This window comes from Nomascus leucogenys, chromosome 1a (genome assembly GCF_006542625.1).
Source record: "Nomascus leucogenys isolate Asia chromosome 1a, Asia_NLE_v1, whole genome shotgun sequence".
NCBI lineage: Eukaryota > Metazoa > Chordata > Mammalia > Primates > Hylobatidae > Nomascus > Nomascus leucogenys.
In genome coordinates this window covers 5,279,457-5,306,900 of record NC_044381.1, presented here as the reverse complement: position 1 = coordinate 5,306,900, position 27,444 = coordinate 5,279,457, and the positions used below count along the sequence as shown (strand labels likewise).

The 27,444-nt window shown below is 43.6% G+C and overlaps 1 protein-coding gene across 1 annotated transcript in view; it reads right to left on the bottom strand.

Annotated features, from left to right (window-relative positions):
- Positions 1 to 2,187: 2,187 nt before the first annotated feature.
- SLC1A1 (solute carrier family 1 member 1) overlaps positions 2,188 to 27,444 on the bottom strand; it is a 95,008-nt gene continuing 69,751 nt past the window's right edge. The window contains exons 4-12 of the mRNA XM_030802601.1: positions 25,498 to 25,612; positions 23,864 to 23,906; positions 22,204 to 22,302; positions 17,560 to 17,744; positions 15,940 to 16,047; positions 13,837 to 13,959; positions 13,197 to 13,391; positions 6,533 to 6,667; positions 2,188 to 4,348 (exon numbers count right to left, since the gene is read on the bottom strand). Coding sequence (XP_030658461.1) covers positions 4,102 to 4,348; positions 6,533 to 6,667; positions 13,197 to 13,391; positions 13,837 to 13,959; positions 15,940 to 16,047; positions 17,560 to 17,744; positions 22,204 to 22,302; positions 23,864 to 23,906; positions 25,498 to 25,612 — 1,250 coding nt within the window. The 3' untranslated portion in view covers positions 2,188 to 4,101. The remainder of the gene's footprint in view (positions 4,349 to 6,532; positions 6,668 to 13,196; positions 13,392 to 13,836; positions 13,960 to 15,939; positions 16,048 to 17,559; positions 17,745 to 22,203; positions 22,303 to 23,863; positions 23,907 to 25,497; positions 25,613 to 27,444) is intronic.

Sequence of the window (27,444 nt, the reverse complement as noted above, 5' to 3'; positions counted from 1 at the left end):
ACACAGCCCCAGCATCTCAAACCCCTCTCTGTGTTTCAGGGCATAGGAAAGGACTGCGAACACTTACTTTTTGTTTACCTCCTACTTGACAATTTATAGAAAAAATTGTTTGATATTCTTTAGATTAAAATGTCCCATTTCTGGAAGGGTTTCCCCTTTACAGAGTGGGGGCTATTTACAAAGTCTCACTAGGTTGGATATACTGTTTGCTCTGATAACCCAGCCAGCACCAAGTGGTAGGAGCTTCATTCCTATCAGGGACACAGATCCTAAAACACTGGAATGGCAATTGCATCCCTATGGATTACCCCATGTTAATAAATCAGTGAGGGAGGAGGGTATAGTTTTTTGCCAGAAGCAGGGGTGGGGAGAAGAGGCACTAGCATTCATTAGACATAGTCTGTAACAGAGTCTTTGCTACATACATCACATGCATTTTCTCATTGACCACTGAAAGCAGTCCCGTGAGGAAATAATTTTTATTCCTATTTCATGGAAGAGGAAACCAAGTCTTAGGCTGTTGGCAAGGGACACAAAGCTGGTAAGGAATCAGAGCCGTGTGCCCACTCATTGTGTTCCATAGTCCCTTGCTGGGCAGTTGGGGAATACAGAATATCAATCCTGTTGCATAGAAGCTTCTAGCAGCCTCCCAAGGCTGCTGGACCATTTCCTGTCTCCTGTTCCAGGAGGGAAGATTCTTGAGCCCCTGCAAAGCAAACACTGCAGCTGGCCTACTGCCCGAGTATAAGCCAAGCACACTTCCCGTGGCTCTTCTAAGAATCAGGGTGTGCTTTAATAAAGGGCCCTGTACCCACTGGACTAATAAAGATTTGCTGGAAGAATAAAGTCATTCGTCAGCTGATAACACCGTTTCTCTATTCATGAGTAAACTTTAGGCAAAATCAAAGTCACATGGAGACCCAGAGGCACCAGCTCTTCCAAACAAATGTCTTTTTCTAAGGAGTTGTGTTGTTGAGTATTTTCTCCCATGTTGTACACAAAGGAAACTACCAACTATTCCTTTGGCCAGGTAGTGATAGGCGTTTTTATGAGGAGATAAGATCCTCTCCGTGGGAAACAGGGAGCTGTTCATTCCTTTGTTGTCTATCACAGCAAGTGAGTCCATCGCCCCCTGCAGAATCCCCTCATGACTGAGGTGTTTCAGGCAGGACTGTACCATCCCATCAGAGATCGCTCTGAACACAGCCATTTGTAGCTTGTAATCTTACTTTAGAGGGCAGGATTGTTCCTGTAGTGAAACCAAGCCACCACCATATTGAGAGGTAAGACTTTTTTTTTTTTTTTTTAATATAAGGTCTCTGTCACTCAGACTGGAGTGCAGTGTCACTATCACAGCTCACTGCAGCCTCAACTTCCCCAGGGTCAGGTGATCCTCCCACCTAAGCCTGCTGAGTAGCTGGGACTACAGGCACACACCATCACTCCTGGCTAATTTTTGTATATTTTTGTAGAGACGGGGTCTTTCTGTGTTGTCCAGGCTGGTCTCGAATTCCTGGCCTCAAGTGATCTGCCTGCCTCGGTCTCCCAAAGTGCTGGGATTATAGGGGTGAGCCACTGCGTCTGGTCTACTATCTCTTACTAAAGTAACTTCTAACAAAATTCTACTTTCATGTCCGCCACAAAATATGCATGCAGCTGTTCATAATGGCACTGTATTTCTGCCTTGTAATCCCACTGGCTAACATGGACAATCAGATTATTTCTCTTCAAGCCTCGCTTTTTCATTCTTGGGGTGTAAAGTTTTGAAAACAGTAATCCAGCTAGGCACAATGGCTCATGCCTGTAATTCCAGCACTTTGTGGGGGTGAGGCAGGGGAATCACGGAGTTCAAGACAAGTATGGGCAGCATACTGAGACCCTGTTTCTACAAAAAATAGAAAAATTAGCTGGAATGATGGTGTGTGCCTGTAGTTCCACCTACTCAGGAGGCTGAGCTGGGAGGATTGCTTGAGCCCGGTAGGAGGAGGCTGCAGTGACCTGAGATCATGCCACTGCACTCCAACCTGGGTGACAGAGCGAGATTATGTCTCAAAAAAAAAAAAAAAAAAAAAAAAAAGAAAGAAAAAGAAAACCGTGTAAAATCTGATTCAACTGACCACATCTCTGCCTTCCCACACCCATCCAAGTAAGATAAAACAACAGATAACAAGAAGAAAAAGGCAGGGGGAAAGAATGAGGGAAGTGTTTATTGAGACTGAAATGGAACATTGTTCTCTTTTATGAGTTAACAGCAGTGTGTTAAGAGGCTGGTTACAAACTGACTCCAAAATGATAACTCGCAGCTCATGAGCAGTTCTGCCAACTAGTGCCACTAATTGGGGCAACCTAGTAAGGGGTAGAACCATTTAGCCCAAGAGAAATTACTGATTCAATTTCATTTATATTTAGATTTATTTCCTATAAACAATAGCAATATTTGCATTTTAAAATTCACATTGAATCATTATTTACTATTTATGATGTTTACATAACAATTCAGCATCATTATGTTGTAGATTTCAGATGTAGTTGGTCAATACTGAGCACTTATTTACTCTTCTGCTATCTTTGGCACAATTTCTCATTTCTTAAACATGAAAGCACAGGTTTAAGTTGGCTACAGAATACTGCAGAAACGTGACTATTTTGGATTTCAGTGTAAGTCCAAGTTTATGTTAAGCATTATTTACAAGAGGAGAACTGAAGTACAGACTATAATAAACTATCTTCATAAATTAGCAGAATGACAAGCAGAGGATGTAATGAATAGGGCCAAGATTACTAGTTAGAACAGTCCTCCTGAAGGAGGAGACAAGAGTCATAGAATGGAACTATTTCCCCCGAACCACTGATACCAGTTTATGTCGTGGGATTTACTCTGCAACAGCCCCGGTTAGGGGCAGCTCTTTCTCTGCAACGTGGCTTGTTCAACCCATGGAGTCTTTATTAAAATACAACTTAGTTGGTAGCTTGCCACCGTTATTTGGGCCCTGATAACAGAAGTGCAAGGATGGCAAATTACTGGCCTCTTTAAGTATGAATGAACTTGGAAGAATAAAGCCTTCCAGTTGGATGAAAGCACATCCAGCCTTTTGTAAGTGACAGCTTTGTATATAATCTTATGCAGAGCTGATAGGGATTCCCTCCAGGCAGCGCAAATCTGGAAGTTGTAAATGAATGGCTATGCCACCTTGGAGTATCACCATAATACATCTCTGCTTTAGAGCTGATATACAGATGTGAAACGATTGAACAACATGATTTCTCATTCTAGTGCTCCTGAGAAAGGAGTTCTGATAAGCCCCAAAGCAGACGTGGGTTGGAATTGTGGTTATTATTCAAGTACAAGGAGAACTCTTTATTTCACATTAACGGTTCAATTCTGACCTCTGTCTGGCAAATTATATGAAAATAATAAATATATACATATATATATATATATATATAGCGCTACGCTGAACACTGGGTTAACAGTTACCAGCGTCCCAATACAGTACATTGAAAAAAGAATCCTTCTCCCTTTCTTCCAAACCCTATGCCCATCTTAAAACTGTTATTGCAGAACTATGCTGGTCTGTTTTCTTTGAAATTGGCTGGAGATAAGTTAAAAATTGACATTTTGGCACATTAACTGGGGAGAGGTGGTTTAGATGCATTATAATTTATAAAAAAGTGACAGGTCAAAGGAAATCCATGCCAATAGAAAGCATGAGTAAAAATTTGTAACCAATGACAGAACATTTTTTTAAAAACCCAAAACACTTGTCTATGCATGAGAAAGCATTTTCTCTTTCATATCCATTACCTAATTCTAACAGTTATTACTTTATGTACTTCCAAACTTTGTCTCTTATAGAATTTCTAAAACCCAGATAATAGAACTTTCCTTTAAATTGATTTCCCTTCATCTTACCCCACACCCAAATCCCAAAACCCGGAGCACAAAGGCTGTGAATCCAAATATAGAAAATAATCTAGAGGTCTGTATATCAAATCAAATGTACACTTGGCCATTAGTGTTTCTCTTTTCCTTAACCAGTGTTTGAGATGACTCTCATGGAAACGTCCTTCCTTGTTTCCAGTTATCTGCAGCCAGGGGCCCTAGAACTGTGAGGTCTGGGTGAATGAGATGGTGTCAGACTTGTCTACTGCAAAGCCTCCATTGACATAAGACTTCTTGGTGTCTGAGTCTTCATTGTCAAGGATTGTGGATTCCAAGGCAAAGGGATTCACAATGTTGACTTCAGATGAAACATCCATCTGCTCCAGCTCCTTCTTGGAGAGCTTTTCCACGATGCCCGTCCCAAAAGCATCGCCAAGGACGTTGACCATGGTCCTGAACCGGTCCCTGGAGAGAGACGGGAGGAGTCAGACAGGAGGCCCAGATTTCATTTTCCTTCATCATTGGAGAGATGCAAGGACCTGACATGTTCAGTTTAGATTTAAGTAAATGCAGAAAGTGCTGTCCTCATGGCTGACTGACTGAAGGCTCCTCACAGGCCTGGGGTTGTTCATAAAGGCACAGCATGAGCTCCCCTGAAGTAGCAATGACTCCCCTAAGTCTCCCTAAATTCCCTCCTCTTCTCCCAAAGAAACATGAATAGAGTTGTTCCAGATATTTTTGGGGGGACTGAGGGAGGTTCAGAATTCAGTAAGTTTTTCAGCCCTAACCTCTGTCTTGTGGTTTTCTAGATTCAATGCAAATGCCATTGTGGGCTCTCTTTGGGCAAAGGTCAAACTTGGGTGACCTTTGGGCAAAGGTCAAACTTGGCAAAGAGAACTTGGGTGTTTTGTGGGTGGAGTATGTACCATGTGCATGTGGGGTATGTGTGTGTTTGTTCAGGTCCATGGTGTACCTGTTTATTTACCAATCCAGGTCACTCTACTTATGAGCAAACCAGGAGGCATGGCCCAGAGAATGGGGTCAGAAAACACAGGTCAGCCCAGGAATGGATTTCTCCGTGAGCCACCCTCATCCAGTCTTAACTTCCAGAGAGCCTGGGGAAGAGACCGGTGGCAGGAAGACAGGTAGAGAAGGTAGAGAAGGCACACTGCAGAGGAGGGGATCCATTTTGATCCTGGCACTTTGTTGATAGGAACTGCATGCAGGGGGAATCTTGTGAAAACGACACCTGCAGAACAGAAAAGGCTGACAGTGCTTACACATGGCCACCCTGGATGCCCTTCTGTTATTTACAACAAGTCCAGGGATTGAACTGGCCCTAGTGTCTTTTTATCCCATACCTCCAACTGGACCTTTGACTCATCTGGGTGTCTTGGCAGGGAAGGTAACTGGTTCTAGGAAGACTCAGGGAAAGGAGAAAAATGCAAATCCACCAGCATCACTAGAAAGAACCAAATCTTGCCTCAATGATAGGATATCTTTGCAAGAAGGGTGCCACCTCATTTGGGCCTATAGGCCAGTTAGCTACTGAGGGGCCACCCCATGGCACAGCTTCCAAGCCAGGTGCAGGGGCTTTTGCCATCTGAAATGTGAATCTGTGTTTTCAAGCTCACATAGGATGTCTCTGCTTCCCTTTCCATCTCATCTGTCACCTGCAAACTACAGTACATAGCACTGGACTCCCCAGTGAGCCTGAGCTGGTTCTGAGCAAAGGCTCCATGTGGAGCGATACTTATCTGCAATGCCAGGGGACAGAGGCAGACCTAGATGCTGTAAGACCCATACACAGAAGTGGGCATCAAGGGTAAAGCTAGGAGCCAGGCTGGTTCTAACTTTAACCTTGAGGGTCACTGAAGGTACTTTCTCACCCAGATGTTCTGCTGTATTCCGTGTGTGTGTGTGTGTGTGTGTTTGTGAGAGAGAGAGAGAGAGAGAGAGAGAGAGAGAGAAGTGTTGATTGGGGCCTGAATGGTCCAACTCATTCTAATCATAGCAATAAAACTTGCCATTTATTGAGCACGTATGGGCTGCCAGACACTGTTCTAGACACTCGACTCACATGAGCTCACTCAATCTTTAAAACAACCCATGAGACAGGCAGATTTTTTCCCATCTCACAGATTATGCAACTGGGCCTCAGGTTAATGAACTTGCTCGAGGTCAAGAAGCTGGTAAGACACAGGATGGAAATTCAAACCCAAGTGCTTGTGCCACTGTCCCTGATGGTTCCGAAGACGCTTAGGAAGGTGGACTGATTTTGAACTAGGTGGTTCTGAGCCTATGATGCTGAACCAGAGCTGGGATAGGTCAGGATGGCCCAGGGGCCCTGCCTGGCTTCTCACCTTGTTGTTCTGTGTTTATCTGTGTCCCACACCCAGCTCCTAACCTTGAGCATTACCAGGTATAATGAGCTAATGGAGCTCACTGGCTTTTTAAAATCACTGCTCCACGTTATGAAGAGTTAATTTTTAAGCATGTTATCAGATGGCCTGGTCAGAGGAAAATTAAAGCAGCAACAGGTGGCTCATTAGGCAATCTGAGGAGAGAATGATGACAGACTGCAGTGCCTGCGAGGCTGGGAAGCCCGCCTGCACATCCAGCTAAGGCAGTGCATTTATTCCAACTCACAGGAGCCAGTCGACAGCGATGATCAGGGTGACATCCTCGGCGGGCAGGCCCACGGCACTCAGCACAATCACCATGGTCACCAGGCCAGCCTGGGGCACGCCGGCAGCTCCGATGCTGGCAGATGTGGCCGTGATACTGCAGAAACATACCAGCAGGAAAGGAGTTAGACACTTACCTCTCCCGTTAAAGCCCTGGCCTGAAATGGTTAGTCCCGCCTAGTTCCGATGGCTATTACTACTGTGTCCCTAAATTGGGCAGTTAGAATCTGTGACTTGCTGAGTCCCAGCTCTGCCTCATTACAGGATTAGAGCTGTGGGGGAGGGGGACTGGGAGGGGTATGATGCCATCTCCTTGCAGAGGGAGATATGGCACATCACTCTAATGCAAGGAAGAACTGCGTAAGTGGCACCAAAAAATAAGCAAGAGAGATATTCAAGAGGAAAGCAGGAGTTTACTAAATGTGGTGTTAATAAGAGGCTTTGTGTACTCATCTATGTATACATACACTCATCCTAAATAAGTGCCAGGTACCTCTGTACCTGCCTTCCTACTCCCTTCTTCCCTCTACTCACCACCCAATAATTTACTGAGCACCTAATATATGGCAGGAATTTAAGTTGCCCTGAAAGATGGACAGAGGGATAGTTGTAGGGGCAGATGGGCAAGGGCATTTCAGGTGAAGGCAAAGGAATGAGACAATGGTTAAGCAGGCTTTATGCACTCTCTTGACATCACAGGACTCTTTACCTCTGGGAACTGCTCTTTAGGGCACTGAATTGAGAAATAGCTGATCCTGTCCAAGGTACAAGCATTTACTCCTGACTGCTCCTTTTTGCCAGTAGATGCACTTTGTGGGAAAGAAAGATCTGAAATCCGGGAGAGGCAGCCAGGTGAACTTTATTACCAGGTATTTAAAAAGATCCCTCTTGGTAAGATCAGGTGAGCCAGTAGGGATTTTTTTCTTCGTAATGTGCAGTCTCTTTATCAGCAACATCTTCCTTATTTTAATTGGATCATTCTGAAGGAAACAAGGGTTCACCATGCCCTGAAAAATCCCTTGACTTGGATAAGCTTGAGGCCACACCCACGATGCTTTCTGAAGACAAGTCCTTGCCCTTGGGCCAAGGCCTGAACTGCTGCCCAGGTGCCACTGCGTTGAAAGGTGAAAATGTAAAAATTGCCAATTTAAACTGGAAGAATCCCTGATTCTATCCACGCATTCATATTCTTTGGGGCTAAAAGAGCCAGAGTTCTTAGGAAGCTGATTCTACTGCCCATTCATCTGCCTACTGAGGTGTTGCAGAAAGCATTTGAGGGTACAGTCAAACACATGCCAGAGTTTTTTGACAAGTGTATTTTTTTTTTTTTTTTGAGACAGAGTCTCGCTCTGTCGCCCAGGCTGGAGTGCAGTGGCGCAATCTCGGCTCACTGCAAGCTCCGCCTCCCGGGTTCACGCCATTCTCCTGCCTCAGCCTCTCCGAGTAGCTGGGACTACAGGCGCCCGCCACCACGCCCGGCTAATTTTGTTTTTTTGTATTTTTAGTAGAGACGGGGTTTCACCATGGTCTCGATCTCCTGACCTCGTGATCCGCCTGCCTCAGCCTCCCAAAGTGCTGGGATTACAAGCGTGAGCCACTGCGCCCGGCCTGACAAGTGTATTTTCATTCAGTGGTTTTGACCACCAAATTATAGTAAATTAGAGATTTCCAGGGGCTGTGCCAATTACTCTAAAGGTTTCAGGCCTCAGTCTCAAAGGTTTCTGGCCTCTATAACCCTTTGGATCTCTTCTGACCTAAGTACTCTTTGGAAAGCCCAAGTTTATTTTCATGCTGGTTGAAAAAAATTTAAATGGAATGTATCAACAGGTTTTCTTTGTCAGAAGTGATTTGTGTCCATGCCAGCTGATCCCTCTTGGAAACCCTGACGTGTCACAGTAATCCATGTCTCTATAGCCGGAGGCTGGGCTTGAAACTCAAAATTCATTTAGTCAAAGAAAACTCTGTCCTTGAGCCTTGACCTTGCTTGCTAGACTATGGCTGTTTGACTGGCATTGGTCTGGAACTCAGAACTATGAACCTTCAGATAGGAGAAAATAATATAAAAACCTATTCCTGCTGCTTGAACATATTCTACTTTGAGTTAGAGGATTTCCACAGAAGAAAACATAAATATCAGTGGTACAAAGTTCTTTCCTCACACTGAGGCCTAGTTTTAGGACCGGCCATTGGACTTGGCTCTCTAAACGGGTTGAAGGATGGGTTGTGACTTGGAGGGAACACAGGTTTTAGTGTCAGACACACCTGGGTGATGTACTTTGGGCTCTACCATTTTACTGATGGCATTTCTTTAGGCAAGTTACTTCTCTGAATCTCAATTCCTTGCCTGTAAGATGGGGACAGTATGTCTACTGCAAGCTGCTGGGAAGATTAAATGAGGTTAATACACGTAAGGCATCTGGGATAGCACTTGCATAGTAGATGCTTAAAAACATGCCATTTCCACATGTAAACCTGCATGTTCTGCACATGTATCCCAGAGCTTAAACTAAAATAAAACCAAAACAAAGAAAAAGATCAAAAACGTGCCATTTCTGCTGCTACATCGGCAACAACAGCAGTTACTGCTAATGCTTCCTCTATTGCTACTGTTGCTGCCGCCACTGGTATTATTACTACTGCTACTGCAGCAAGCAAAATAACAACTATTACAACAGCAGCTACTACTACTATTACTACTGCTGCTTTTTTTTCTCTCAGCTCTTTCTAGGCCCCAAATCCTATAATTATCTTTCTTCTTTATTTTACACACACACACACACACACACACACACACACACACATGTTTTTTTTTTCCAGAGACAAGGTCTCTGTTGCCCAGGCTGGAGTACAGTGGCATGATCACAGCTCACTGCAGCCTCCACCTATTGGGCTCAAGCGATCTTCTCGCCTCAGCCTCCTGAGTAGCTGGGACCACAGGTGCACTCCACAACACCTGGCTAATTTTTGTATTTTTTGTAGAGACAGGGCTTCGCCTTGTTGCTCGGGCTGGTCTTGAACTGCTGGGCTAAAGTGATCTGCCTGCCTTGGCGTCTTAAAGTGCTGGTATTACAGGTGTGAGCCTCTGTGCCCTGCTGTATAATTAGCTTTACTTTTCTGTCTTTTTCTCTTCTTTCTTTCTTTCTTTTTCTTTCTTTCTTTCTTCTTTTTTGAGATGGGATCTCACTCTGTTGCATAGGCTAGAGTGCAGTGGCGTCATCTCAGTTCACTGCAACCTCTGCCTCCTGGGCTCAAGCAATCCGCCCACTTCAGCCTCCTGAGTAGCTGAGACTACAGGCACATGCCACCATGCCTGCTAATTTTTCTTTTTTAGAATATTTTTGGTAAACATGGGTTTTTGCCATTTTGCCCAGGCTGGTCTCGAACTCCTGGACTCAAGTGATTCACCCGCTTAGGTCTCCCAAAGTGCTGGGATTACAGGTGTGAGCCACCGCTTCTGGCCCTAATTATTTTTATAAGACAATTTATCCTTTTTTTTTTTTTCCCATTTTGACACATTCTCACACCATTTTCAATCGGTTGTAATCTTTGAGTATTATGATAAAGCCACAGAAGGGTATGTTTTGGGTAGATGGTACCTATGTTTCTTTGACGTCCAGTCCACAGCAATATACTTTGGGCCTAAAAATCTCTTTAACCATTAGTCACATGAACTATAATGGTAACTGTCAAGTAAAACCAACTTTTATTATTTTCCATGTGGAGCCAGTGAGGATTTTAAATTTTAAGCCAATGATTACTTTGGGCCTCACAATTGTTATTGGTTCTGTGCCAGTAGTTATCAGCAAATCTGATTTAAGAATATATCAGAGAGTAGTGGGAGAGGCTTTAATGTGAATTGACTATTTAGCCTCTAGGCCCAGAGTTCATTCCTCTGGCAGTGAGGTTAAAAAAATGATTAGAAAGATCTAGAAAACTTATAACCAAAAAAGAGGGAGGGATTTCATCATAAAGTGACAAATACACGAAAGAATTGGCACCTCATAAACCACTCCTTGGAAATCAGTTCAGTGAAGACTGGGTTCCACAGGCTAGGGTGAGGGAAGTGGGAAAAAACTCTTGGAAATGTAAAAGTAACAACTGTTGGAAGCACAGGGGTGGTTGTGGAGCAGAAACTTTCTCAGGCATGATTAAAGGTTTCAATTTTGACATACTCTCTGCTGTTACAATTACAGGACTTTACTCAATCTCTTTTGCACAGGCTTCTTTAGCCGCTAACACTTTTTATAGATTACATGGCACTGGGATAGTTCCCCAGCTGGTGTGCCAAATGGTGTATTTTGCACTTGTCTTCAGCCAACAGAAATACTTTGCGATTTAGGGTTGGGGAGGTTTTAAAAAATTGCATTGTATTAGAATATTGTTAGTTAACAAACTCTGATTTTATCCCTAGAATTTATGTTTAGGCTGGGACACAAGAATGAATTAACTCTAAAAAGTTCAGATTCAACCTTGAGCAGGCCTAGGGACCAGTTTAGTGTTAAACTTCCATTCTAAACTGAACAAAAGTCTTCAGGTTAACTCTAATCCCAGCTTATCACTCTAACATAGTGCTGTCCAAAAGAACTTTCTGCAATGATGAAACGATTCTCTGTCTGTAGTATCCAATTCAGTGGGCCACATGGCTAGTGGTTACCATATTGAACAGTGCTGTCCTAGAGAAACAAATCTGGCAAAATCCACTAATGACAGTTCTACCATCTACTTGGGCAGACAATTTCTATCCTCATTTCGTTAGAATTCTCTGCAGCTTCTGACTCTGTGGACCATTTCAGCCTTGAAAATCTCTCTTTTCTGGGTTTCCATGATACCAAGGTTTACTGGCTTCCCTCCCATTTCTCTGTCCTCCTCCCTCTCCCTCTTGGGTTTTCCCTTCTCTACCTGCTTCTAGTATTAGGATTTTCCAAGCCTCAGTCCTTAATCTCCTTCTCTTCTCTGCAAACTCTCCCTACGTCATGTCATCCATTTTCAACATTCACTGAGTGCTCACTTCATAGGCACAGTTATAAACATTTTATATACATCTTACTTAATTGCCACTACTTGAATAAGTTGTAGGTACTATTATTCATTTTACAGATGAGAAAACAGAAGCTTAAAAATTCAAATCACTTGCCCAAGATCACAGCTAATCATGATGTAGCTGCGATTCCAATATAAGCAATAACTTGTGACTTACACATTTGAAGACCATCATTAAGCCCATGTCCCTGATGTCTGTATCTGCAGCCAGACCTGTATTTCTCATTGCATATGTCCACCTGGAAGTCTTAAAGGCATTTCAAATTCAATCTGTCAAAAAGTATTAACTATTTATCTTTCCCACCTGTATGTGCTTCTCTTACACTAGTTCGCGTTCTGGTAAGCCCCACCCACCAATTTAGAATCATCTCCCAATCGTGGGAGTCATCCTAGCATTCCCTTGCTTTTCACCCTGAATCCAGCTGATGCTTCTTCAATTCATTAGCTCTTCTCCAACCTCAGTGTCAGTGCCTTCTAATACCCTGCCTGGACTTCTGCAATGGTCTCCTAACTGGTTTCCTAGATTTGGTCCATGCTCCCATCCAATACATCTGCCATATTGCCAGTTATCTTTGTAAAATGCAAATCTGCCGGGCGTGGTGGCTCACACCTATAATCCCAGCACTTTGGGAGTCTGAGGTGGGTGAATCACCTGAGGTCAGGAGTTCAAGACCAGCCTGGCCAGCATGGTGAAACCCTTCTCTACTAAAAACTCAAAAATTAGCCAGGTGTGGTGGTGCACGCCTGTAGTCCCAGCTACTCAGGAGGCTGAGGCAGGAGAATTGCTTGAACCCAGGAGGCAGAGGTTGCAGTGAGCCGAGATTGTGCCACTGCACTCCAGCCTGGGTGACAGAGCAAAACTCTATCTCAAAAATAAATAAATAAATAAATAAATAAAATGCAAATCTGTCCACAATATGACAAAGCATCTAAGAGCTTTCCTCAAGCTCTTCATACAAAACCTTTTATGACATGACCCCTGCGTCCTCATTCCTTTATGTTCTCCACATTGTATCCTTTATGCCAGCCATAGGAAGAAATCTGTATGCTGTAACTAGCCCGTGGCTGTATCACAAGCTATTGCTGCCGCCCCAGATGCTCTTAGCTTCTTCCTTTGCCTGCTAAATTCCTATTCTTCTAAGATTCAGCTAAACGTTCCCCTTCTCTGGAAGCCGTTCTTCACCCTCCCAGCTAGAACCAGCCCTTCCCTCTCTGGAGTCCTCTGTGAACACCATTTCTCTTACATCCCTCATCACTGTCTTCAGCATTCATCTGGATGTGTGCATCCCTATCTAGCAGGGATAGTTTGAAAGCAGGGACTGGCCCTTACTCAGCCTTGCGTCTTTGTGCTAGCCTGTGCCTAAGATCCTACTGGCTTCAGTAAACTGAGCACAGAGTGATGGCTTTGGCTACCCAGACCCCGACTTGCATACCAGGATATAGTTGTATTTAATCTTGGGAAGGGACTTTGTAGATCAAGAAAAAGAATACATCACTGAGACATTCTTGGTGTCCCTTCCTGGACAATTTTTACTGACGGTAATCCCTGTATCACTGATGACAATGAATGTGACACCACGCCCCACCTGATGGTGATGATCTGCCCGATGCCCAAGTCCAGGTCATTCAACTGGGCAATAAACACCGCTGCCACTGCTTCATAGAGCGCGGTCCCATCCATGTTGATTGTGGCACCAACAGGTAACACGAATCGAGTGATCCTCTTGTCCACCTGGTTATTTTCTTCAGCACAGCGGAAGGTGACAGGCAGTGTTGCTGAACTGTGTGATAAAAAGAGAAAGGAACTTACGTCTAGAAATCCTGGACCTCAGTCCCTGCCTGAAGACATGCCTCTCTTCCAAAAAGTAAACAAAGGGTCCTTTCAGGTAATCTTGTCGAGAAAAGTAAAGAAAACAACAAAACAAAATGAAACAAAGGATCCAAATCATGCTGGCCCTTTAGGCAGGTCCAGGAATCAGAAGGTGCTGTGCCCACTGCTGCTCCCAGTTATTCCATAACCCCTTCCTGAGCTGCAGGCCATGCCAAGAGGGCAGGAAATATGCAACAGCATGAAGCAATGTGTTCAGGGCCAGGGGCAAAGAATACGGAGGTCATTTCTCAAAGGCAGCTACCAAAACCACAAGCTGGAGTCTGTTTTGTAAAGTGAGGTGAGAGTGGATAACATTGAACCCGGAGGCTTCTTCCAGAAACCCCTCTTCTGTTTACCTGGAAGAGATCATGAGAGCTGTCAGGAGAGCCTGGGCCATTCCCATGGCAAATCGGAAAGGGTTCTTTCGTACGACTATGAAATATATCAGCGGGAGAATTACAATGGAGTGGATTGCAAGCCTGTAAACAAGAGAAATTAAAGTTTCAAAGATAATACCACCTCCCCACACTCAATCCTTTTATCAAATATCTTTTTAATTTATAAAATTGTTTGACTTTCATAATGGTCCAATGAGAAATGGGAGTAGGGCAGCAATATACATCCCATTCTATGTATGAGGGTGTAGAGGCTCACTCAGCAAATGAAGCATCTTGTCAGAGTTAATGACAAAGCCAGTAGCTGAATCCAAATTCAAGGCTTCACAGAACAGAATTATATCATACTGCCACACCCCTGTGTGTGCTATTCCTGCCACATGCATAAAAATGCCCTTTTTTCCTTCTGTTACTGCCCAATTCTTCTCCTCTAAGACTCAGATAGGCATCCCCCTTCCTCCAGGAAGCCTTCCCTCACCTCCTTAGGTAGGGCTGAGCTTCCTTCCTTTGCACCCTCTATGTCACCACTACATTATACCTCATTATACACCTTATCACAGGGCTCAGTCCTCACCCCCTCCATTCCCTGCACCAAGCTGCTGTCTTGCTGATGGCGCCCACTGTCTAAGAGGGAAGTCAGAATTACAGTAAGGAAAAAAGTCTCAGCTCTTCCACAGCCATACTTTAGGATTATTTCTTTCTTTATTATTCCTGCCTTCTCAAACTGTTCCTTGTTTCACGTGGAAATACACAGGTTACATGAACTAGGAGGCTTAAGAAATGAGACTCATTTGGCAGATAGATATATATGTAACTGGAAGCTTAGAGTTTACAGATCAGTTATGTGTGTTTGAAATAGGAAATGGCCTTCAAAAATATAGATCCTGGAGTTCTGGAGAAAGGATCTTCTTGATAGAGAGCTTGTAGCTAAAAACCATGAGGAACTGACTTTTAGTTTTCCGTTAGACACCTAGCTGGGGTAAGAGAATAGAAACCAGCAGAACTTGGTTATAAAATGGCTCAGCTCATACACCCCAGCCACATCACTGCTGAGTCGCAATCCCTGGCACTGCCTGTTTCAGCAGCCCTACAGCAGGGTGGCCTCCAGTGAGGTGGAGGTCCCACCTCCCTTGGCACCATGGTCCTCACACTGTAGGGACCAAATCTGCTTCTGTGTTGGCTGGCAGGGCTGTGTTTTTGGCAAACACAGATTAAGAACCAAATGTGCTGTGTTGGAAATCTCCAATATGATCAAGTTGCAATAGGGGAGTTGATTGCTCAAGTTGGGTGTTTGTAGGTATTGACTTGTGGGAGTCAAATCAATGATATTTACTTATTCCCTTAGTCTGTATTTCTTAGGATATGTGACACATTCTGCCCCTGGCTAGGTGTCCAGGGGCACCATTCATAACTTATCCCACCTCATCTTTTCTCAAGGAAACAATAGCTAGGCTGTAATAAATATGCAAACTACCCAACCCCTGCTGCCTTCCTGTTTAATGGCTTCTAAAAAGGCCCACACAATTCCTCCCAGCCTCAAGATTCTCCTGGCACCCTCTTTGACACTCTGATGGTGCAGGCCATGGTGGTGGTTAACAGCCCCAGCAACAGTGTTTGAACCAACAGCCATCCTGCTCCTACTTGCTCAAGTCTGATTTCATTTAGGCCCTTGCTAATTTCTTTCAGGTTCAGGGTACATGGAGGCTATTCTTACTTGCTTGGCTAGTTTACATTCTTAAGGAAATGAAGGCCAGGAGAGAGCCAAGGGAGGCTACAAGTGGGTTTCTCTCTTGTTGTAAAAAATTATTTTAACATAACCAATAAAGGCAGTGACAAAGCCTGGTCCAGGCTGTTCTGCCAAGAGCTGACAATTAGCACAGCATGATCCACCTACAGTACAGCTGTTAAAGGGCAGCCCTCCTCCCCCTGCTGTCTTATCTCTGAACCCTATCTTTCCCAGCACATAGGGGAGAAGCCAGTTTTAACCAACTGAAACCCAACCTCTCAGTGGCCATCCTATTAGATCAAAGGAGCATTCGGTCTCTTCTCTTGAGTCTGACATACCCAGTCAGGACTGTGGCCATGTAGAGGCCCAGCTTGCGGAATATTTCCCAGTCTTCAACTTCTATGATCTTCCCGGCAATCAGGAACAAAATACCCAGTGGCATATAACTGGAAAGGAAGCACAACAGAGGCGTGATTCCGTCATCAAGTGTTTTCTCATGCTGGGTTGGTGGGGAAGGAACACTCCAGCGTGGGCACCCTCAGCTTGGCATGCACACTTGGTGGAGCACAGGATGGGAATTGAAGCTAAGAGTTGTTTCAAGTCCTGGGTGAACAATATTGGCTCTAGTTTTTAGTACCTGTGTGCACCTTAAATTCTCCCCATCCAAACTACCATAGGGTAGTTTGCAAACTTGGCAAGAACATGTGGTTAGATGGGGGCACACCTCATGCCATGTTCCTAGTGCATATATATCCTGCTGATTGTCGTATCTGCAGATCTTACTTGAGCTTGACCCTCACTGCTAAATATGGCTCTTTCTAGCCACGGTCATCTGTTTCCCAGGTATCAGCAATAGAGGCAATAGTATTAGTACTGGAAGTGATCGTAATAGCTCTATTTGTGGAGCTCTCATTACATCTTGCATTAGGGAAAGTATTTTACGTGCATCATTTCATTTAATGTACTTCTCCTATCCCTGGGGGTAGGTTTTATTATCCTTTTTAACAGATAATGAAGCTGAGGTTTCTGCAGTATTAAGTGACCTGCCTGGCCATTTTTACTGAACCCTTTACATCACCGTCAGTATCTACACTTTGGATTACATTGAACCAATTAAATATGAGATAAGTGAGACAGATGCCTCCTAAGAAAGGTGGACTTTTTGGCATTTTCAGGGACAGGGCAGACACTCAAGTGGTGTCACTGGTATGCTCACGGATGGTAGCTTTCATTCAGATGGGTTAGTACCCATGCAGTGCCAGCTATAAATATTTTGAAACTCACTTTTGCATGGGGCACAATAGGGAAAGCACTTTATGTTCTCATTTACAATGAACTCCTTCAAATCATTTTTTAAAGAATTACTTCTTACACGAAGGCTGGTTGAGTTCAAGATGATCTCCCAAGGCTTTGAGGGAAAAGACAATGGTTGATAGCTAGACTTCTGTTCATGAACTAACTCCTGGGTAATATATGGAATTATTTAATACTCTAGTGGTGGCTGGGTGTGGTGGCTAATGCCTGTAATTCCAGCATTTTGGGAGGATGAAGTGGGTAGATTGCTTGAGCCTAGGAGTTTGAGATCAGCCTGGGCAACATGGCAAAACCTGTCTCTACAGAAAATACAAAAAAATAGCTGGGCATGGTGGTACATGCCTGTAGTCCCAGCTACTCAGGTAGCTGAGATGGAAGGATTGCTTGAGCACAGGAAGTTGAGGCTGCAGTGAGCTGAGATTGCACCACTGCACTCCAGCCTGGGGTGACAGAGTGCAACTGTGTCTCAAAAACAAAAACAAAGAACAACAACAAAAGCCCCCACAAAATACTCTGGTGGCTCAATATTAAATGTCCAACTTCTCTAGCATGGTCAGTTGAGAAACATAAATCCTCTTCTTTCTAATTTTGAGGAGACAGAATTGTCAGGGGAAGCACAATGACATTAAACAGTGTCTGCTCACCACATGATGATCTGAACGATTTTCATGGTTGCATCACTCAAAGCATTGAAGAAATCCACCAGAATTTGTCCCTTTTCTCCCATTTTTCCAATGACAAGTCCAAAGACAAGGCAAAAGACAATCAAGCCCAGGACGTTGATGCCATCTGAATACATGCCAACAATTTTGTATTCCTTTGTTTTGTTCTGTGGATCAAAACCAAGAAAACAGATTGATGCATGATTATAATCTTGTTAGAAAGCACAGGTCCAGAAATGAGAAGATACGATGACCAAACATAATAAACTGGTGATCTCCCAGGCAGTCAACAAAACTATAGAAAATATAAAAACAATAATAAAAACACCTATGCATGTAACAAACTTTACCCTTGCTCCCCGAGGTTAAAATGCTTTCTCTTCTTTCAACAAGTCCATATTTGAATATTTCTTATAAATATTTCTTATTCTGGAATGGTTTATATTTTTATTATGAATTTTAGAATGAAGGCACTTTTCAGGGTCATTTTAACTACTAGCTACGTTTGGAGTCTGCTTAAAAAAACACAGGAATTAATAATGCAGGAAGTACAAAATACTTACCAGTGTGAACACTTTTAGGACATTTTACCATCTGTTTTACCCTGATAATGAAGCACAGTAACATTCTTTATGCCTGCGGTCTTGGATGACCAATAGGATTATTTATTTATTTGTTTATTTATTTATTATTTTATTTATTTATTTTTTCTGAGACGGACTCTCGCTCTGTCGCCCAGGCTGGAGTGCAGTGGTGGTATCTCAGTTCACTGCAACCTCTGCCTCCCGGGTTCAAGCAATTCTCCTGCCTCAGCCTCCCTAGTAGCTGGGATTACAGGCATCCGCCACCACACCCAACTAATTTTTTGCATTTTTAGTAGAGACAGGGTTTTGCTGTGTTGGCCAGGCTGGTCTCGAACTCCTGACCTCAGGTGATCCGCCCACCTCAGCCTCTCAAAGTGCTGGGATTACAGGTGTGAGCCACTGTGCCCAGCCAGGTTTTTTTTTTTTAAACTTTTACATTCAGGGGTACATGTGGTGCAGGATGTACAGGGTGTCATGGGGGTTTGTTGTACAGATTATTTCATCACCCAGGTATTAAGCCTAGTATCCATTAGTTATTTTTCCTGATCCTCTCCCTCCTCCCACCCTCCACCCTCTGATAGGCCCCAGTGTGTGTTGTTCCCCTATATGTGTCCATGTGTTCTCATCATTTAGCTCCCGCTTATAAGAAAGAACAGGCAGTATTTGGTTTTCTGTTCCTGTGTTAGTTGGCTAAGGATAATGGCCTCCAGCTCCATCCGTGTCCCTTACAAAGGACATGATCTTGTTCTTTTTAAATGGCAGCATAGCATTCCATGGTGTATATGTACACATTTTCTTTATCCAGTCTATCATTGGTAGGATTTTAGACATATAAAAATTAGCCAAATACCTACTAGTGTGAATCATGTTTTTACCTTTTTTTTTTTTTTTTTTAAACAGACAGGGTCTCATGTTGTCGTGCCTGGGGTGCAGTGGCATGATCATAGCTCACTGCAGCCCCAAACTCCTCAAAGGAGGGCTCAAGTGATCCTCTCACCTCAGCCTCCCAAGTAGCTGGGTCTACGGGTGCATGCTACCATGCCTGGCTTAATTTCTTCACTTTATCCTGGGTAAAAATAGCCTGAGATTTACAGAGAGATAACTGAGTGGTGCCAACTAGGTTTATAAAGAATTATGTTAGCTGGGCACGGTGGCTTACACCTGTAATCCCAGCAGTTTGGGAGGCTGAGGCAGGTGGATCACCTGAGGTTAGGAGTTCAAGACCAGCCTGGCCAACATGGTGAAACCCCGTCTCTACTAAAAATACAAAAATTAGCTGGGCATGGTGATGCGCGCCTGTAATCCCAGCTACTTGGGAGGCTGAGGCAGAAGAATTGCTTGAACCCAGGATGTGGAGGCTGCAGTGAGCCAACGTCACGCCACCGCACTCCAGCCTGGGCGATAGAGTGAGACTCCATCTCAAAAAAAAAAAAAAAAAAAATTATGTTGAGGAGCTACTGGGCTACCAGTCATTTCTTACTTATGATCAAACATATATTTAGGGAAAAGCTAGTGTATTGCTGCACTGGCTATAGCATAAGGTCTTAAGATTCAGCTGGAGAGAGACAAGACTGACTGTGAGAAGCATGAACCAATAATAGCAGGAAGGTATGTAATTAATTGTGCACCCAAACTATGAGATACAAGCGTCATATGAAGAGTGGGACGTGAATGTGGGTTTCAAGGTTAGGGAAAGCTAGGCCTGAGGAATCAGCAGCCAGGAGAAAAAGCATGTTTCAGAAAGATGGCAAGTAAAGGCAAAAATGAGCATGCACTGGGCCTTTCCACCCTGCTTGAATAATTCTTGCTCATTCATTGTGGCCCCCAGACTAATTTAACATCCCTTGCTGAATGCCTCCCAAACATCCCATTCTTCCTGATTATAATACTCATTATTCTTTGTGTGAGGACAGAGGCCTGGCATCTGTCTTTTCGCCATTATAATCCCAATGCCCAGCAGGACCTGGGGTATGGAGGGTGCTCAGAAAGTATTTGTGGAAAAACATCAGAAGGCAGGAATAAGGAGTGATGGAGGAGGTGGATCTGGAAAGAAGAGAGGTGCCCACTGGAAGTAAGCTGTGAAAACTAGCGAGAAGCCAGGTCATGCAGGGCCTCTGAACTCAGCCAGAGGAGTTAAGGCTTTCTGCAGTAGGAAACAGGGAGCCAACGGTGGTTTATTTAATTTGAATTCTTAAGTCTAATGAACACTCCTTTTCTCCTTATGTCATTCCTTCCTGTGTGAAGTTGAGAGAACATTCAGGAGAAATCTACTACAGGCTTACAGAAGTACCACTGCAGGCCCACACATTCTGATCTCCAATTCTGAAATCCCAAAAGCTCTCAAAGCATGTTGATTTTATTGATAAGTTTATAGCAAACTCTTTTGGCAGCAAAACCCATCCTAAACTGAGATGAGGCTACTGGCTACTAAGTGTCCATTTCTCTCCTTGGCAGAATATGTATGAGTTTGTTATAAAAACATTGATGTGGTTGATTCTGGCATGTTGTTGCCCATCCCACTTATAAAGGTTGCATAATATGCAGTACATACACCACATGGCCTTTCTAAAGTCTGAGAAACTCTGAACTCTGAATTACATCTGGGCAGAGAGATTCAGACTAGGAATTGTGGGCCTGCATCGCATGCTTATGTACCTGACAAATCTACAGCAGTTTCTAGAGATGGCCATCTCTACTGTAAGCAGACCCAGAGAGGTAGAGGCAACAGGGCTCTTTTTTTGCTCTTTGTGATCGACTCTCTATATTCCTGGTAGTTATGTCGTAAAAAGTGCCCATGAACACTGAATTAGCAAATACTCAACCGTTGCTCCTAGGGGAAATGCAGGGTTCAGTTTCTGGGAACCGTGGATACATCCTTTTCAGCAAACAATCAATATATAACATTGTTGTATGTGTTTCTTTTAAAGACACCTTGTTTCATATAGATTGTTGATTTATTAATATTGACCTCACAGCCAACAGCACTATAACTCATGCCTGAATGAAGCTTATCTAAAGCACACATTTTCTCCCTAAGGTACATTACAGTCTTCTTGTGCTTAGGAACACTGGAGACCGCTTCAATATGATGCTTTGGTGTTGTTTTTTTTTTTAAACAGGAGTCTTGCTCTGTCACCCAGGCTGAGTGCAGTAGTGCAATCATAGCTCAAACAATCCTCCTGCCTCAGCCTCTCAAGTATCAGACTATAGGCATGTGCCAACACACCTGGGTAATATAAAAATATTTTGTAGAGATGGGGTCTCACTATATTTCCCAGGCCGGTCTCAAACTCCTGGCCTCAAGTGACCCACTTGTCTTGGCCTCCCAAAGTACTGGGATTATAAGTGTGAGCCACCGTGCCCAGCCTGGTCCTTTTTTTTTTTTTTTTTTGAGACAGGGTCTCACTCTGCTACCCAGGCTGAAGTGCAATGATTCAATCATGGCTCACTGCAGCCTTGACTTCCCCAGAACAAGCAATCCTCCCACTTCAGCCTCCCGAGTAGCTGGGACTGTAGGTGTGCACCATCACACCCGGCTATTTTTCATTTTTTGTAGAGGTGAGGTGTCACTCTGTTGTGTAGACTGGTCTGGAACTCCTGGGCTCAAGTGATCCTCCCACCTCGGCATCCCAGCATGCTGGGATTACAGACATGAGTCACTGAACCCTGCCTTGGTCCATTTCAAACAGTGAAATCAGCAAGAAAAATCACAAAAATGCAAAAAATATGACACTAAACACACTGCAAAATGGACACTTGTTTCCAGCATGAGAATCAAAGCGAGAAAGCAGAGCATAGCCTTGTTCACCTTAGCTGGGAATGTGCCTGTCAGGTGACTCAAATATTTTGCCACTCTTAGTGTGCGAAATGATGACCACGAAAGCCCGTTAAGTATGGATTTTGGGGTCACACATAAATTTTAGCAAGTAGGTGAATTCACAAATGCAGATTTTGTGAATGACGAGGATTGACTGTATTTCCTGCTCAGTCATGACTCAGTGCCTGTCTCCTGGGGAAGAGGAACAGGAAATAAGAATGGTACCTTGGAAATAGCAGTTGTCATAACAGCCGTGAAGGACTCTTCTGTCATGTTCGTCTCTGGATCGCTGGGTGGCTTCACTTCCTCACGCTTAGTTTTGTACTGCGTGTTGGAGAAAATCAAGGACAAGCAAACAAAAAAGAATTTTTTTTAAGCTTTTGAGACTAAATCACAGGAACATGTTATTTTGGCCAAACAAGTGCCACTGAAGGGATCTACCTCCAATGGCTCTGTTGGCTCCAGTTGTCAATGGTACCTCCCATCAGGTTTTGGAACTGAAAGCAAGGCAGAAATTTAAATCCCTGACTCCCACAATCACCATTCAATTATGTCAAAATGTTCCTTCACTTTCACAATAAACGACAAGTTGATAGAGGAATAATACAAAAGAAAATACAAGCTTGATATGCAGGTGCTCTCAGAGACAGACTGTAAGGATTCCTGTCAATCATTTTTGTTTTTATTAATTAATAAATTATTTTTAATCTGAGCAAACACACTTCATCACTTTGATAACATCACCACAACTTTAATAAGCATCACGAAAGGTTTAACGATATGGTTGTTCCAAAATCAACAGTCCCCTTGGGGCTATTCAGTGAGTGAGACTGCTGTTGAATTCTCTTCTTTCAGCCCTGTTTGGTTCTGTGGAGCTTCCACATGGGGGTTTAAGAAAGAGTGAGTATATTATTACACCAGGCATAAATGTCCCCCACTACCAGGCTCTGCCAACACTGAGAACCTTACAAACAACCACTGATCTGCAAAGGCCCCCCTGTAATAGAGGAGGTTCTGTCCCTCGTGGAGGCTGGCAGAGACCAACAGAGTTGCCATTTTTGTTGGTATACACAGAAGTCTGTGTTCATGTAACTTATGTAAATGAATACAGCAGTTTGTGATGGACTCAGCTGTCTTAAAGCACATAGATAAATAGGAGGGAAAGGCTTGAAGTAAATGGAGTGAAGGGATTGCTCAATTTTCCTACAGAAAAACAAATCATGGCTTTGTTACACTGCATTGTAGAGCTCTAGCAATGGGGAGGCGACGATTTTTTTTTTTTTTTTCTTTTTAGAGACATGGTCTTGCCATGTTGCCCAGGCTAGTCTGGAACTCCTGAGCTCAAGGGATCTGTCCACCTTGGCCTCCTAAAGTGCTGGGATTACGGGTGTGAGCTTCCATGGCTGTCTGGGATACAATGATTAAGGAGAAGACTGAACCCAGATGTGGACCACACCATGGGGGTTAGATCTTGGGTTCTAATACCAGAGGAAAAGCAAAGAGGAGCTAGAGAGCTACCTTTTTTCTCCAGAAAGTTTAAACTTCAGTACAAATATACCATGGTTCTGCAAAATTGGTACTAGAGGCCACATTTTAAAATACTCATTATCTGACAGATTTCTGACTTGTACCATTTGAGCCTTTTTGGGGGAAAAAGCGTAAAGGAAAAGGAAGCAGTGTAAATTGTGACATGCACCTTATTGTGAGCCAGAAAGGCTGCATACAAAACAGAGACATCACCTTAAACTCGGCCAGTCACAGGTGTACTTCCTGCTGCCATTTTCGCGGGGCTAATTCCATTTCTTCAGTCACAGCAGAAAAAAACATTTTTTAATTGATAATGGGAAGAGGGTAGCAACTTAAGGGCACAAGTAATTAATATTACCTGCTGAAAACAGGCCTGGACAAGATTCTCAGGGAACATATTCCTGTTGGAGACATGAAAGGCAGTATTATGTTAGGACAAAAAGTATTGTTTTGTCATACCTAATATATTGGTAGAAATTAGTATAATATAAAACTAGTACTCTGGTTTCTCTTCTGGCCTCTCCTTTGTGTAATACTTCCTTGTGTTGAGATTTCTTTTTTCCTGCTGAGCTTCACCCAAGTATAGAAAGCTCTCCTAATCAACCGTCACTTAACTGATTCACTGAGTAACTGACATGCTTGTTCTCCTTGGTGAAATGGTCACTCACAGTCAAGAGACTATTTATTCTTTAATATTCTGAACATTTCTGTTTTCATCAATGAGGTTGTATGCTTACGGATATGGTTTGGCGCTGTGTCCCCACACAAATCTCATGTCAAATTGTAATCCCCACATGTCAGGGGAGGGGCCTTGTGGGAGGTGATTGGATCGTGGCAGGTGGTTTCTCCCATGCTGTTCTCGTGATCATGAGTGAGTTCTCACAAGATCTGGCTGTTAGAAAGTGTGTGGCACTTCTCCCTTCACCCTTGCTCTCTCTCCTGCAGCCATGTAAGACGTGCCTTGCTTCCCCTTTGCCTTCTGCCGTGATTGTAAGTTTCTTGAGGCCTCCCAGCCATGTGGAACTGTGAGTCAATTAAACCTCTTCCTGTTATAAATTACCCAGTCCCAGGTATTTCTTTATAGCAGTGTGAAAACGGACTAATACACTTACCAAGGGTTCATTTTATTTGTTCCCAAATTCTTTATACCAGTTGCAAATATCATCATAATTACTGAATTTCATATTATGTAAACCAGTGAAATATGAGCATAAAAAGGAAGGTATGGTTTCTGTAATATCTAAGCCATGTGCCTGGAAACTCAATAAAGGCCAGTGACTAAAATTTTTATGGTTAGATTAGGTATGGGAAGATTATTGAAATTAAAAAGAAAAACTGGAAAGATTTGCACTCAGCTTTCTTTGCAATGTCTAAAAGTTTTGGTGCTCTGTTCTATAGAAACTTCATCTGGAAATTGCAGATGATATATTTATAAGGGCTGTATATGCAACAGAAACTGTAAGAAATCACCATGAGCTAACAAATTTGAAGAAAAGACCTTGGCTTTATGTCAAACAATTGGTGAATAAATGCACTAAGTTTTAAGTGAAAACAAAATACGTAATGTGTATCTTATGTCTTTTTTTATGAGTCTCTGCTTTAATTGGTATTTTTTATTGACTGACCTATTTACAGCTCTGGTTGCTTTAGATAAGAGAGGTTTTCCTGTACAATTAAAAAATGTATTTTTCTAAGTGCGCTTCAGAACTGACTACCAATCCATCCCAGCATCTCTCTGGAACATGTATCTGCTCTCTGTTCATCCTAAATCCTGACGCAGAAGCCTGTTTCTTCCCTTCCCTCTTGGAACCAAGACTTGGCAAGCAGTACTGGCTACGTAATTTGTGGGTTCCTGGGCAAAATGAAAGCGCACAATAATTCAAAAGTTATTAAAAATTTCAATACAGTAACAGCAGAATATTAAACCACATACAAGGCCTTGCTACTATAGGGTCGCATGTCCTTGAAGCCACCTTGTGGCAAAACACTCACCTGACGAGATCTAACATAGCATCCACTGTACTGACTTCAGGGGTGCTGCCTGTCCTCTCAATTTCAGCTGCTTTCTGGGTGACACCAGGCTTGATGCTCACCACCAGCACAATACCTGTGGCCAAGAACAGCATCCACAGAGCATTAAGAGCCTTCCAGGGCACCTGGTCAGCTAGCACCTTTAGAACAATGGACATGGTTGCACCAGGCAATAGTGTGATGGGGAGGACGCTGAGGTCCAGCCAAAATGCTTAGCCTCCTCTGGAACCTCAGCAGCCACCTTAATTACTCTTCCATTTAAATGAATAAGCAGAAAGAACTCCATGGGCTTGCATGTGTGCGTGTGTGTCTGTGTGTGTGTATGTGTGTTTTAAATGAAGGGGCTACATCCCAGAATTGCTTCTGAAAAACACCTGCTGATGAGAATATTCTTTTTCTTGAACTTACAAGATCAGCCTAGGAAGGTGTTAGGGTAAGGACGATCCATTTTCTAGCCCAGAGAATGCATCTGATGTCTTTCTGCAACTTTTACCCACAGATGCTGGTTATCCTCCTGAGGAGAATACAAAACAAACCTTGCCTTCCTTCCATACCATAGGTCTTCAAGTATCTAGAAAGCAGTCATGTGGGAAAATGCTGTTCTGGGGGTGGAATGAGGATAAATAGATGGGATTTATAGGGAGAGAAGGTTCACCTCTCTGTAAGGAACTGTCTACATGGCAGAGCATCTGACAGCATCATTGTCGCCTTGGGAAGTAATGGGTTCCTGTCACTTGAGTGTCCAAGCCAAGATGGGAGGCTGTAGAAGAGACCAAGACATCGGAGGGTGTTTGACTGGAGGGAAGTGAAGAAGAAAAAGCTCCTCATGCTCTTTATTGCTCCTCCCTCAAGAGGAGGCAATGGTAATCCAAGGGGTAGGGCTCTGGGATGCTGAATGGGTCCATTTTGCTAGTGGGAGGAGCTGCTGGGCAATAAGGGGCCATGAGTGGGCATGGCCCACTCTTTTCCTCTCTCAGGGTTGTAGAAGGGCTATACGCCTCCAGCTAATAAGAGAGCAGTATCTTGCTTCTCATTGCTATTTTTTCTCTGTGTCTGTCTTCCTCAGGAAACTCATGACATGATGTGGTTTTGTTTTATGGCAGAGTTCCAGCCCTCCTGGGTCCCTTGGCCTAATACCACTAAAGCCTCACCACATCCCACCCCTTCTTATCAGCTCATTGAAGCAGGGTTACAAGGGCCGAGCTGCTGCCACATCTGAGTACATGCTCTTTCTGTCTTCCCCCTCTGGGCATTCTTCTTAAAATGTCACTCAGGGTTACAAAGACCAAGCATTCTTCAAAAAACCATGCCAAAGGTATAAGAGCAGCTATTCCCTTATTAGAATTTTCTCCCTCTTACAAGTGGGATTTATCCTTAACAAGGATCTATTAGCTGTTAGCTCTCGTTACTATGTGAAATGCCTAAAATGCTGTATTTCTGGAAATATTTTATAATTATGCTCAACTCCACTATTAGAGACCAATCATCCACTTTAAGAATTATATAAGTGGCTGGGCACGGTGGCTCACACCTGTAATCCCAGCACTTTGGGAGGCCAAGGCAGGTGGATCACCTGAGGTCAGGAGTTCAAGACCAGCCTGGCCAACATGGCGAAACCCTGTCTCTACTAAAAAAATACAAAAATTAGCTGGGCATGGTGGTGTGCACCTGTAACCCCAGTTACTCGGGAGGCTGAGGCAGGAGAATCGTTTGAACCCAGGAGGCAGAGGTTGCAGTGAGCTGAGATCATGCCACTGCACTCCAGCCTGGGTGACAAGAGTGAGACTCCCTCTCGAAAAAAAAAAAAAAAAGTAGTTAGGGCCAGGCACGGTGGCTCATGCCGGTAATCCCAGCACTTTGGGAGGCTGAGGCAGGCAGATCCCTTGAGCCCAAGAGTTCAAGATGAGC